This window comes from Argopecten irradians, chromosome 2 (genome assembly GCF_041381155.1).
Source record: "Argopecten irradians isolate NY chromosome 2, Ai_NY, whole genome shotgun sequence".
Lineage (NCBI taxonomy): Eukaryota > Metazoa > Mollusca > Bivalvia > Pectinida > Pectinidae > Argopecten > Argopecten irradians.
Window position 1 is genome coordinate 49,744,384 of NC_091135.1, and position 12,160 is coordinate 49,756,543.

General features: G+C 39.3%; 3 protein-coding genes across 6 annotated transcripts; 1 reads left to right on the forward strand and 2 right to left on the reverse strand.

Annotated features, from left to right (window-relative positions):
* Positions 1 to 393: 393 nt before the first annotated feature.
* Positions 394 to 2,158, reverse strand: LOC138315810 (cytochrome P450 1A1-like). Its single transcript, XM_069257083.1, has one exon. It carries the CDS (start codon positions 2,153 to 2,155, stop codon positions 644 to 646), a length of 1,512 nt encoding a protein of 503 aa, XP_069113184.1. The 5' UTR covers positions 2,156 to 2,158; the 3' UTR covers positions 394 to 643.
* A 1,688-nt stretch (positions 2,159 to 3,846) lies between these two features.
* LOC138315812 (uncharacterized) lies at positions 3,847 to 6,265 on the reverse strand. Of its 2 annotated transcripts, none has more exons than XM_069257089.1 (3): positions 5,806 to 6,265; positions 4,712 to 5,031; positions 3,847 to 4,180 (listed from the first exon to the last, which is right to left on the reverse strand). In XM_069257089.1, exons 1-3 carry the CDS (start codon positions 6,181 to 6,183, stop codon positions 3,850 to 3,852), a joined length of 1,029 nt encoding a protein of 342 aa, XP_069113190.1. In that variant the 5' UTR covers positions 6,184 to 6,265; the 3' UTR covers positions 3,847 to 3,849. The 2 variants fall into 2 exon arrangements, with proteins under 2 accessions (XP_069113190.1, XP_069113189.1); XM_069257088.1 differs by having other exon boundaries at positions 3,847 to 4,327.
* On the forward strand, positions 6,189 to 12,151 carry LOC138315811 (putative tyrosinase-like protein tyr-3). 3 transcript variants are annotated; one of them, XM_069257084.1, is made up of 6 exons: positions 6,189 to 6,453; positions 6,763 to 6,876; positions 7,104 to 7,226; positions 9,257 to 9,604; positions 10,017 to 10,132; positions 11,141 to 12,151. In XM_069257084.1, the coding sequence occupies exons 3-6, from the start codon at positions 7,224 to 7,226 to the stop codon at positions 12,096 to 12,098; spliced, it is 1,425 nt and encodes a 474-aa protein (XP_069113185.1). In that variant the 5' UTR covers positions 6,189 to 6,453; positions 6,763 to 6,876; positions 7,104 to 7,223; the 3' UTR covers positions 12,099 to 12,151. The 3 variants fall into 3 exon arrangements, with proteins under 3 accessions (XP_069113185.1, XP_069113186.1, XP_069113188.1); XM_069257085.1 differs by having other exon boundaries at positions 6,189 to 6,372; XM_069257087.1 differs by lacking the exons at positions 6,189 to 6,453; positions 6,763 to 6,876 and adding an exon at positions 6,877 to 6,964.
* Positions 12,152 to 12,160: the final 9 nt, after the last annotated feature.

Below are 12,160 nucleotides of genomic sequence, written 5' to 3' on the forward strand. Positions count from 1 at the left end.
GGTAATAAAAGACTGTGTATCCGGTTTGCGTACATAGTATAGAATACACACCACAGGGACCTGACACGACTTTCCAACCAAGAATTTATATGTCAATTTAATAAGTCGTGCCCGCCTATCTGGGTTTCGAACTCGCGATCTACGGCACCAAATCGCCTAGTCAAACACGTCGGTTACCCAGGTAATCAGCCTACACTACTACCTACACGGTCTATAAACTAGCGTAGGACACTGGTTTACACGTCCGCAAAAATATCGGTCAAAGACATCTATGATAATATGACCGCTATGTACTACACTGAAAGGAAGTTACTTTAGCAGATGTAATCGTACACGGGGCAGTGTGCGTTCTCATAGAATTTTTCTGTTTACTGGAAAATAAGATATTCTAGATACAGTTAAAGTAGTTTTTATTTCTAGCTTTGAAATTTTACTACAAAAGAATGATTTACGACAGATCACATATAACTCAATATCAAATGTTATGATAATATACTTATCTATTTTCACATTTGGAGAAATAATCAACATCTTGGTGTAGGCGCGAACTTCATTTTACTGCTAAAATGGTCTCGCACTCTACACAAACATGGAATAACTGGTAATATGTACAACAGCTTTATATCTATTTCAAACCTTAAATTTATAACCTGGCTGACACGGATACTTCAAAGTCCAGTGGTTTCAGAGTAAGTCCGTATTTACTATCGATAACGGGTTCCTTTCCGGGAATCGTTTTGAACAAACACTTTTGAATCATTGACGCGAAAAACAAAAACAGTTCCATCCTTGCAAGTTGTTCGCCAGGACATTTCCGCCTCCCGGCACCAAACGGAAGAAAGAGGTCCACCATGTTTTTGTCCACATTGCCATCAGAATCTAAAAACCTTCCGGGGTCAAAGTCATTGGGATTGTCAAATACGTCCGGGTCACGATTTACTGACCACAAGTTGACGAAGACCAGAGTATTGGCCCGGATGCAGTATCCTTCGAGAACGGTATCACGCGTGGTGCTATGTGGCAAAGCGAATGGAAAAATACAAGAATGGCGCATTGTCTCCAAGATGCACGCTTCTGTATATGGTAAGCATTCGATGTCGTCAAACGAGATTTGGCGACTGAGACCGATCTTTTCTCTTATCTCTGTATGTGCAGTTTCTTGGAAATCCGGATGTGTAGCCATGAACAGTATAGCCCACTGTAGGCTACTAGCGATGGTGTCGAACCCTGCACCAATTAGTTCTTGGACGGTTGTGAGAATGTGTTCGTCCGTAAGACCCACGGCTTCCTTGTCCTCCTCCGGGATATCTTGTGTTGCCTTGATGAGCGCGTCTGTGATGTCTCGCATGTGGGAAGAGTCGTATGTGTCCAAATGTTCTTGACGTTTCTTCAAACTGAACTTGTTCATGGTTTCCAAGATACCGATAAACTTGTTGAAGGAGCCTTTTGTAAAATGTCGCATCCAAGGCATGATATCCACAGGATTTCCAGCTCCTGCAAACGCCATGAATTCGTCGTTCATTTTCACCAAGTGAGTGAAGTCCTCATCGTCACGCTTATAACGCTTTCCGAAACACAAAGCGCATATGATATTACCCACAGAGAGATATATTTCGTTGTGAGGGTCATACGGAGCACCATTGGAAGCCAGAAGATTGCTCGTCAGTAGGTCTGCTTCCGACGCAATTGCCATTTCAATAGGACTGTTTCGTTTGTTGGTAAAGAGTGCCAATGAGTTTTGGGCGATACGGCGGTGCATTTTCCATTTTGAACCATAGTCTCCAAAGCCCATGCTGTTTCCATTAGCGATGAATTTGAAGGAATAAAAGTTTGGCCGACCAGCGAAGTCTTCAGCTTGTTTGATCAGCGCTGACCTAATAGTCCCGAGACCATTTAGTACGATTGTTGGGGTGCTTCCCATCGTTATCTGAAACACATCTCCATAAGTCGCCCGAAGAGTTGTCAGATATTCATGTGGCTTTTTACCAAGGCTCGCCAAATTTCCAATCAAAGGCCAAGGGAACGGTCCAGGAGCCGTGGACGCTGATTTTCGGTTCTTAGAAGCCCAAATAAGAGAAAAAACAATAACAGAGCCGAGAATGACGAGGGGCGATATTGACAAGCAGCATACCAATGTCCCTGGAACCAACTCCATGGTGTAGCATCTGTTAATTGTATCTCCACAGCTTTCTATAAACACACGTGACTATAGTTACTCGGTAAACACGTTTGGTGTTGTGGTCAGTTGGAGCAGACACTGACAATAAATCCACCGGTGTTGGGAGTCTGGTATGTGTCTCAGGCCAAATATAAGAATATATTTGCTTCATGTCCACATGACAAGCCTCCCATCGAAAGAGCATGTTTCCCTTGAGACAATTGTGAAACAATCATTATGAAAATCCGGGTCAGTGCTATAAAAAGCTAAATAAACCTGGCGAGTTTAAAGAAGAATGTTGTCTACTGTATAACCCGCGTTGAATATTTAAGCGACTATCAAACACATGTAAAGGGTTGTTTAGCCTGGAGATGACTGACACTTGTAGGAGTGACCTCCAGGGTTATACAACTGTCTAGTCGGGCTCGGCCGGTGTGTCACATCCATTGTCCGGCCTGTCAACCTCACAATAATACTGTGGCCACTTCACCATCTCGGATTGAATGTCGAGGTCGCTGTTCTGGACAGTCGTGATTTACACCCCAGTACGCCTGTCCTTGATGTACACGTCAGTCGTTTTAGTTTAAACTGGACATTACTTTTCGTCCGTGGACTACACTCGATCCCGTCGAGTGTTACAAAACTGTCAAGCTTTTAGCTTTTTCTTTAAGAAAAAGTGTTTAAGATTAATGTTATATGTAAACAGACATTAAATGTGTTGTCTATCACTTTTTGTACAGGTAAACATAGACATCGGCGGGTTGATATGCAAATCAGTATTTTAAATTGCACGCTATAAAGTAACCACGAATATGAAGATTAAATAAGAATAAATCCGGGACCACAGGGACACGCTAATTATAGTAACACTTTACACCTATCTCAACCTATTTTAATGTCCACGTATATAATATGACTCTAGAAAACTATACATATATTTGTTATCCAACAAATCATACTTTATATATAACCTTGGTATAGATCCATTTATGTGTAAAGGCCCCTGTGTCCGAGACGTACGTTGCTTAACATAGGAAATTACATATCACAGTCATAGAGGAATATGTGGAGAGGCAATCATTTTTCACTTGTGCAATAATGAATCATAATTTTTAGCAATAGACATATCCGTTCATGTAATCGGAAAAATGTGGTAAGAACTTAGAAGAATAGGGATTTCTGAAGATTTCCATGGAATGTGCATACAACACTAGATTCGTTAGCCAGCACAGGACTTGTTCTCTAGAAGTACCTGTTTCGAACTCGAAGTGGAGACATCAATTTATTTTTATATGTTTGTTTGCTACTTGACGTTAGGAAATAAGGGAACAATGTTGTCGCCCTGACTTACACCTTTCCGAGTTTGAAATGCAGCCTTTGAAACTTCGGATCCAATCTTAGTAACATTATCAATATTGCACTGTACTAAAAGTTCCATTATGAAATTTTTTAGTTGACAAAAATCACAAAAGATATGTTGACAAAATGACACTTATTGAGGTCAAAGTCACAGCTGTCTAATGGCCGTCTGCCTTTGATAGGTAATACAATTTGTACCAACATGATAAGTACGGAAAGAGCATCGTCCTGATAATTTCGTCGTCAAAGGTTTGATGGTTATTGTCTTGGTTGGTGAATATAGCGCTAAATTATACTAGTTACACAAATCAACTTATAATAACTACTGATTTTTATTGAGCTTCTTCTGAGTTAAGTTTTTGCCTTCTGATATTTCTTTGTTTTTGTTCTTGACAGTGAATTTTATAAGCGTCAAACTCGTACACACAAATATCATCCAGCCAGCGGACAACCACCTTCTCCCCATCAACTTCAAGACCTTGCTGAAGTAACTTCCGACAGTCTTCTAATGACGTCATTGTGATGATCCAGCGACTTCCGGTCCCCACCATCACCCCTGCCCTGATTGACACGGGGTCGTACTGTATCGCTGCCACTTTGAGTCCACTTTGCCTCTCGACCCATTTTTTCACTGCGGCATGCGATCTCGTATCATCACGTAGACTAAAACACAAAGACAATGGTTGTTCCATGGGGAATGTTCGCCTCATATACATGGTCGGGAATATACGCTTGTCGTATCTAACTTTCTGTTTTATGTCGTCAATGAGCGATATCGTTTTCTCACTGACCAAGTGACCATTAGCGCACCTGAAAAAAATGTGCGTATCAAATAAAACAAACGGGATGACAAACAATCTGCACGGAAAACTTCTTGTCGATGTCAGAAACATATATGTCAGGGATCTGAGAATTAGTTAAAGATTATATAATTATGGACCCACCAGAGTGTCCTTAGACCATTTTTGGGCGTTTTAGGGGTCTAGATCAAAAATCGGTAAAAAACATACATGGTACTATATAATATACGTTAGGGTGGGTCCATTATTATATAATCTCTAACTAATTCTCAGTGATCATAAAATGTCAAAATAGTGTATTGTTTTGGAAGCTATAGGATCCTGATAATTCAATGGTTAAATTCTTCAAGGATTTCCGTATGAAAAAAAATGACTGATAATAGATGATACTTACTCTTCTTCTTCGGAGTGATTACACTCTACATTTAGCGTCCTTCCGTGGGGTATGTGAAGCCGTACAGAGTTTTGCATCATGGGGTTGCTCGACCTATCTGTGGAGTCGTACTTCGGTACTATTGGACTCGAAGATCTTGGGGTAGGTGTGACTTTAGTGGGTGCCGCAATGAACCTCCGTCTAAAACCCAACTCCTCCAATCTTCCGTATGACTTCTCATCGAAACCGTACTTGGCGGGAATGCTTTTGTTTTCAGACTCCTTGGATCTGTTTGCCATATTGCCTCGCCGCGACAGAAGTTTCGTTGGTTTACTTATGATCTATTGGTGTATATAATGTATATTAAAAACAAAAGTGGTTCTGGTTGGTAACATATTAAGCATTGTTTCAAAGTGTTTTAGTTTGCACTAAAAGATCGCTGATATAACTTTGATCGGATTCGCATATACTCATTAACACGGAGAAGCGTTCGACATCATATTTTCTTAAATGGTTTGAAGCCTGTGGTATCATTAAGCAAGGGAAAAACAGAAAATTATGTCGAACGAATATTTTGTTTTAAGATTGAAATAAAAATAGTCTTCACGTTAAAACTGAAAATTATCCAAACCAACCCGATATATAAACGTATGTGGGAGAACATCCCCCATTACTGGAGAGTATTTGATCTTTGCTGTACAGTCCCCAATACTCTGGAGAATCAAGTACTGTGGTCTTATGGTATCATTATTACTGCGGTTACATAATTATGCAGGAAATACATGTTGCCCAATATCGTAGATCGTGTAAGGCCACTTCTTTACTATAGTCGAACACGATCTGACCTGACCGCTAAATTACGGCACTGCATCCGGCTTATAACACGATACAGTAGCTCGCAGATGCTGACAGTATGCTTCGATTTGCATAACCAGATAGAATTCTGCCACTTCATACTTTTGAGCGCGAAAACTAGCAGTGATTGGCTATGGTATCAGGGTGTAGATACACGGCGCCATGTAACAAACATGTCGCATCAGCCATAGTGGTGCAAAGCAAAGTAGACTAAATATATCTAAACATACAGCTGTAGGTATTTTACTTTTTTAGCCTACCTGTGGAGGGGGAGGTTTTTCCTCTGGTGATTCACAGTCAATCGATGTTGCCGTAAGCACGTCTTCAGAAACATTATTATGTTGGGATATGATTTGCCAACGAAAGCGCCTGGTTTCCTGATCAAAGAACATGTTGCCCCTGTATCCCTGGAGAATTATTTGTTGTGGTGCAGTCCCTGGACATGACCGCGGACCTGGTTGGCCTTTTTGGAAAGTCGGCGTACTTCCAGCTGTTTGTAGTGTTGGTTTGTTCGTATTTTCAGAACCAGATCGTTTCAAATGCGACATGGACGAATAAAGGCGTCTTGCAAGGATGTGGTCAGATACATCTGCGGTCTTCAAAATCATGGCTTGACTGGCAGTAGGCATTGTATTCATATATTTATCTGTTGAAAACGATACAACTTCGGCTTGACAATGCCTTCGATTTCCCGGCTGTGTGCATTACGTCATAATATTTGACGTAAACATCGATGACGTCATAATTAAGCGAAGTTATGTCCCCTTTCTTTTGCTGATTGCCTTCAGTGGTGTTTGTTGCTTCTGTAGTTCAGTCTCCTCACACTAGTACGAATACCCGACCGCATGCTACATTGTACAGTGTTGTACTCTGAGCGCCTATGATTTGATTTGCGTTTATTTTTCTAAGTTTGTGGTCATTTGAAATTTTTTTCTATAAGTTGATGAATTTCCTTGAAGCAAAACATGTTGTGGTTCTCGGAAACTGAAAGACGGACTTTTAAAGTTAAGCATGCAAGGCGGTTCTATTTTAAATGTTTTAACATAATTTTAAATTACTAAGTACGATTATGTCTAATAGATCTTGTCTACTGTATATGATTAGATCTACTGAATTCTGTAATAAATAAACAGGATATTCTATATACTCTTATTGTTTTATAATGATAAATAACATCATTTTCCGTTATGTTTTAATATAACCCAAGTTGTTTACAGTCTGTATGTGAGCTAGGCTTGCCATACGGTGTATGAGTGTATGACATATCCATCATTGCTACTATCTCCCGCGGGCAACTGCGGCGGAACCGTCGGTCGCAATACACACTAAATGTAAGTTTGACCAATACTTTCCTTATCCAGTAAAACTACAGGTAATTACCAAACTACCATCGTCCCACCAAGTTGAAAATAAGCGATGGTGAGATTTTCATTTGGGAACTTAGATGATTTTAAAATGATGCCAAATATTTGAGAATATTATACGCCGTCATTAGCACTCGAGTTTTATGTCTGGATATCGTCCGCCTTGTCATAACTTATTAATGATTTTTGTACAGTAATTCATATCTGTGGCTGCTGATGAACAGACATGACGTCCGAGAGGCGGTGACAAATTGGCAACAAATGACATGGATGCTGGACATAACGAATGGAAATGAGTCGTCTGCTAGGCCATTATGGTAAGTTCATATTTCACTACAGTGAAATATACACGGTCGGGTAATGTAAGCCTTATAAAGGGTGAAATACCATAGCCTAAAACTAGTTGTCCAAATTCCCTTCGGCACTGAACATGATGGCTTCTCCGTTCCTAGTCTGAAACAAAGTATAGAATACCACACTATCAAACCATAGAAGGCATCTATATTGATAATGATAAGTTTTGAAATTGATTTTATACCCTAATTGTATAACCGTGAACAATAAGAAATCACAAGATCTTTGCTCAATAAAAGTAATGCTTTTTAACTTGCAAAGTCAACTTAATTTAAGTATGAAAACAGTTTTAAAAATTCAAACTTTAAAGACTGAAAACAACAATTAGTCGCAATTTCATAAACTATACATATCCAACCTTGAAGTCCAATAGCTCTAGACTTTGAGACTGTGTTGACGAGTGTAGTGTCTGTGTATCATAATATATAGGCCTAAGTGTTGGTGGGTAACCGTCATCCTCGTTACTTCAAGGGTTACTATCACTGTCGTTATATCCTTCCCAGGCTATGCCATATCAAAACTGAAGGCACTAGGCCTATATGCGACAAAAAATATTAGGTAGTTTGGTTCACTGTTGTACATCCGAAGAATAGAATAATCACTGTGTTGTAAGCTTCAAATGAAGTCTCCACAGGCTAGCGATTGTATTTTTTCTCCGGAATTGCCTATTTATTTCACTATGAGATAGTCCAGGGGTTGATATAACGAGAGTGACACTAACCCCTAGAGTATCAAGATTGTGAAACCGCGCGATCCATTGGTTCGTACCACAGGGATCTAGGAATTAGTTATAGAGTATAATCATGGACCCACCAGAGATCCATGATTATACATTCCATGTAGAGTGTGATTTTTATCGTTTTTTGATCTAGACCTCTGAAACGTCCAAAATGGTCGCACGGCACTCTGGTGGGTCCAACATTATATAATCTATATACTCCGGCCTTCCAAATGTGACGTGAATTCGAACCACGTGGTCCAGTTGACAGAAAACCGGGCTCGTTCCTTAACCTTCAAATAACATTAGCATTTTCAAAAATTCTCTGAAAACTATTGACCATATCTTCTCTCCTTTCTGTAGCATCGGCGACCGCAAAATTAGTATTATTCATAACAAGTTCAGGCACCAGTGTAGTTCTTTAAATTAGTGAATCTTGCAGAAATTCCGAGCTGTTTATGTGGACATTTATGTGAGAATGCTTATCATTTTTTCTTTGAGTGTGTCCGTTTTGATATCTAAAGAAACATTTTAGTTCAGAAATTAAATGATTTAAATCTGAATATTCCAATATATCATGACTTCCTGTTATTTGGTAGCCAAGTACTATCTTCAAATACTAATTCGGAACTATTTATATGTGTTCAACATTTTATGAAGGGCAGCAACAGGTTTTGAGAAATCAATAATGGCCATTGTGATTTGAAATAGAATATTTACCTAACTTATGGCTTGTTTGTTACACAGTAAGTCAGTTTATGCTTTATACCACTGTTGCTTGCATTGTTTTGCCCATTATATATTTATTTTTTGTCCATCCATAATAAAATTGTAATGCCCTATCTCTCCCCCCACCCCACACTCTTTCTCTCTCCCTCTCTCTAAAAAAATATATACATATTTATTCATTATCATATTCATATTTTATAAAAAAATTGTCCACGCGGTTGGAATTAATTCATTGTCCCATATTTATTCATTATCTAACTTTTATATGTAATTTGTAATTATTTATATGTCATTGTTGTTGGGAGAGGCTTTTATATTAAGTAGTGATAACTTGTGGCTAATCCTGTTGTAATTGTTTTTGCAATAAAATACGTTTAAACTGAACAAAATAACGAGATAACAGTTTTCTAGTTTGAGTTTCCCTTGGCTCTGACGCTAGACTTTGGCATTCCGAAAAATAGCTCTCCCAAATCAGTCGAATGTAAGTTGAAATTTACGAAGTGTTTTCACATTTCGGCATCTATGCACATATTTCGTATTTAACAGCTCGTCTCTATCAACCCAAACCTTGCGTGGACTGTGGCGATCTCTCTATCCATGGCCTCCGCCGCCTTCATTCGTCCGGTCATTTATCCGAATGGCACAATAGGAGTCGATGTCATACAGACAGGAGACCGAATAGTCATTCCCGGAGATTCCAATAATCCGGAAGAAGACGAAATCGACATGGGCGCCTTCGAATTCCCGCTGACAAAAGAAGATATTGCTTGGCTAAGCTCTCTACTGCATCTTCCAGAAAAGGGAGAAATACGGACTAGAAAAGAATATCGTGTTCTGACGGATACAGAAAGACAGGAATTTCATCTGGCACTCAATATTCTAAAAAATGACACGGTAAGCTATGCTGGTTTGACCTTTTATGTCCCGATTTGCCTCTGGTCTGCTCCTCGCACCGTATGTATATTATGCTCAGGGTGCCTAATTCTGATGTCGGTTTGAGAAAATTCTAACTTCTATAAGTGCATGTGGTGAGAATGTGTTTTGCGATGATGTGGTATGTTTTCCCCTATAATCGCTGACTGTGCCGGACTGATGTGAGCTTTAACTTATACATTTCCAGAGGCACAAAACTTTCAAATGGAAAATGGTAAGCCATGGGATTAAGTTATAATTTATGAAATTTATTGGGAAACTTAGTTTGTGTGCCGTCAATTTGGAGTCATGCCAATGTGTCCTATGGGAAGACGGTCATTTTTATACCATATATAGATATGCTTTATCTGCATGACATTATTATGTGTTTCAGTCTGTAAGTCTCAACAAATATGATCTTTTGGCAAACATCCATTCTCGATCGTCTGCTAACAAAGCTGCGCACGCAGGTCCAGGATTCCTTGGCTGGCACCGAGTCTTCCTGCTGATGTAAGTTGATGGACAAAGTTATGCAAACCAATCCAAAACCGTTATTACAATAATAATACATGAACAACGGAACAATGTACATTCCTTATTGCAGAATAGTTTTATGGTGCTATTGGATAGGCAAAAAATGGTATTTTTCATAACATCCGTTCCCGTTTGCAATAGATAATTATTAAAAACATATGCAGTGTGCAGAAATATTTGCAAATAAAACTTCTTTCTACCTTTTATCACGAAATACTAGCATGAAAATGGTATACGAAAGTAAACGTATTATAACGCAAACTATTCTAGTCTTTAATATTGTTTTGGTGTTTTTGTCACCATATGTGAAGAGAAATCACGTTTACGAAGACCACCATTTGATTGTCTAAGGTTAGAAACTCGTGCATGATACGGTAAATAAACCGTTTACATATGTAAATAAACAAACGCATACATCTCTCAAAGATTGAAACCGATACCCGGAGACATGACCCGAAAACAATAGACTCGTGGAAAAGAGTGATATATCCGATAGCAACTTTATTTATTTATAATTATAATGGAATGACAGTTACGGATTTGTTTATGGCATGTGAGGACATGAACTCGGTATGACGGCACCACTGGCTAATTGTTTGTAACTCTCAATAATTAACCAAGAAGGATGAGTTTGTATCAAGTCCATCAACTTTGCTAGTCAAGGGTATTCAGTTTCAGAGAGAGTATCGTACTTAATACCAATGCCAAGGGAAGTTGTAATTCCATATCATGTTACAACACATATAATACATGTAACTGCTTAAAAATGCGGAGATGTTGCGATAGGCATTGGAAATTGGGACTTTTTTCAAAACACAATTGTATTGCGATTTACCTGCCGAGAGACAATGATTAATAGGAAAATATCAGAACACCAAAGTACACTTAGGTAAAAATACTCTAGGGGAATGTAGCTATTAACAATTAACTTTACAAAGTTGTCTGACAGCGTTTTTTTTAAATGATATGACCTATGTGTTTCAGGATTGAGAACGCTTTGCGGCAGGCGTGTCCTAACGTCACCGTACCGTATTGGGATGTCACGCTTGACCAACGACTGGACAAACCTTACGAATCGGTCATCTGGTCCAAAGATTTTCTTGGGTCCGGTCATGGTCTAGTTACCGATGGACCATTTAACCAGTGGGGAACTCCATTTGGCTTTGGTCATTTGCAGCGTCTGATAGCAGCACAAGGGCGACTGATGGCTGACTCGGATGTCAAAAAGATTCTTTCTCTTAGAAAATTAGGCGACATCAGCTATTTCTCCGCCAGTGCAGACTCTAACCTAGAAGCACTGCACAACAGAGTACATGTGTGGGTCGGGGGTCAAATGAGGAAAATTGAAATCGGAGCGTTTGACCCGACATTTTATATTCTTCATTCGTTCGTTGACAAAATTTGGGAAGATTTCCGGTCAATCCAGAGGAGAGAAGGTATTGATCCACAAAAGGATTATCCACAGTTTTACGGAAGGACTGGTCATGCACCTTTAGCACCCTTGGGACTAGGGAGTCTGGTTGTATTAGACGGTATAAGCGATATCTGGGGTCAGAGAGTCCAATATCGACCCCAACCCACGTGCAAAGACACGACCTCAAACTTAGTGTGTGGTTCTCCCTATTTAAGATGTAATTCGGAATACAAGTGCGTTTCTGTTTATAAAACAGAAGCAAGCGCTTTGACTTTTACCTCAGATCATCGCAAGAGCCCAACCAACCATTACAATAACACAATGAATTGGGAAAATACCACTACATTTACTTCAGCTCCTAACTACTCTCCTTCTATCGATAGTACTACTACTTCATCAGTTGTGAACCCTGATTCTACTTCACAGAGGTCTATAAATAAGACAGCACGTAGCTATCTATCATATCTAACCATCTACAACATGTACATCCATAGATTCAACATATCGAGTCATCAAACATCCATTTGAATGTACCCAAACTCCTTTAGACCGTCAGTAACAATACATTGTGAATTTTCATATTTTCATGT

Excerpts from the sequence above, each read along its gene's own strand:
- LOC138315812 (XM_069257088.1), bottom strand. The coding sequence starts at position 6,183 with ATGAATACAATGCCTACTGCCAGTCAAGCCATGATTTTGAAGACCGCA. Across the intron at positions 5,032-5,805 it reads AAAAACCTCCCCCTCCACAG|ATCATAAGTAAACCAACGAA; the intron begins GTAGGCTAAAAA and ends ATACACCAATAG. Across the intron at positions 4,328-4,711 it reads AATCACTCCGAAGAAGAAGA|GTGCGCTAATGGTCACTTGG; the intron begins GTAAGTATCATC and ends CATTTTTTTCAG.
- LOC138315810 (XM_069257083.1), bottom strand. The coding sequence starts at position 2,155 with ATGGAGTTGGTTCCAGGGACATTGGTATGCTGCTTGTCAATATCGCCC.
- LOC138315811 (XM_069257084.1), top strand. Across the intron at positions 9,605-10,016 it reads ATATTCTAAAAAATGACACG|TCTGTAAGTCTCAACAAATA; the intron begins GTAAGCTATGCT and ends TATGTGTTTCAG. Across the intron at positions 10,133-11,140 it reads CACCGAGTCTTCCTGCTGAT|GATTGAGAACGCTTTGCGGC; the intron begins GTAAGTTGATGG and ends TATGTGTTTCAG.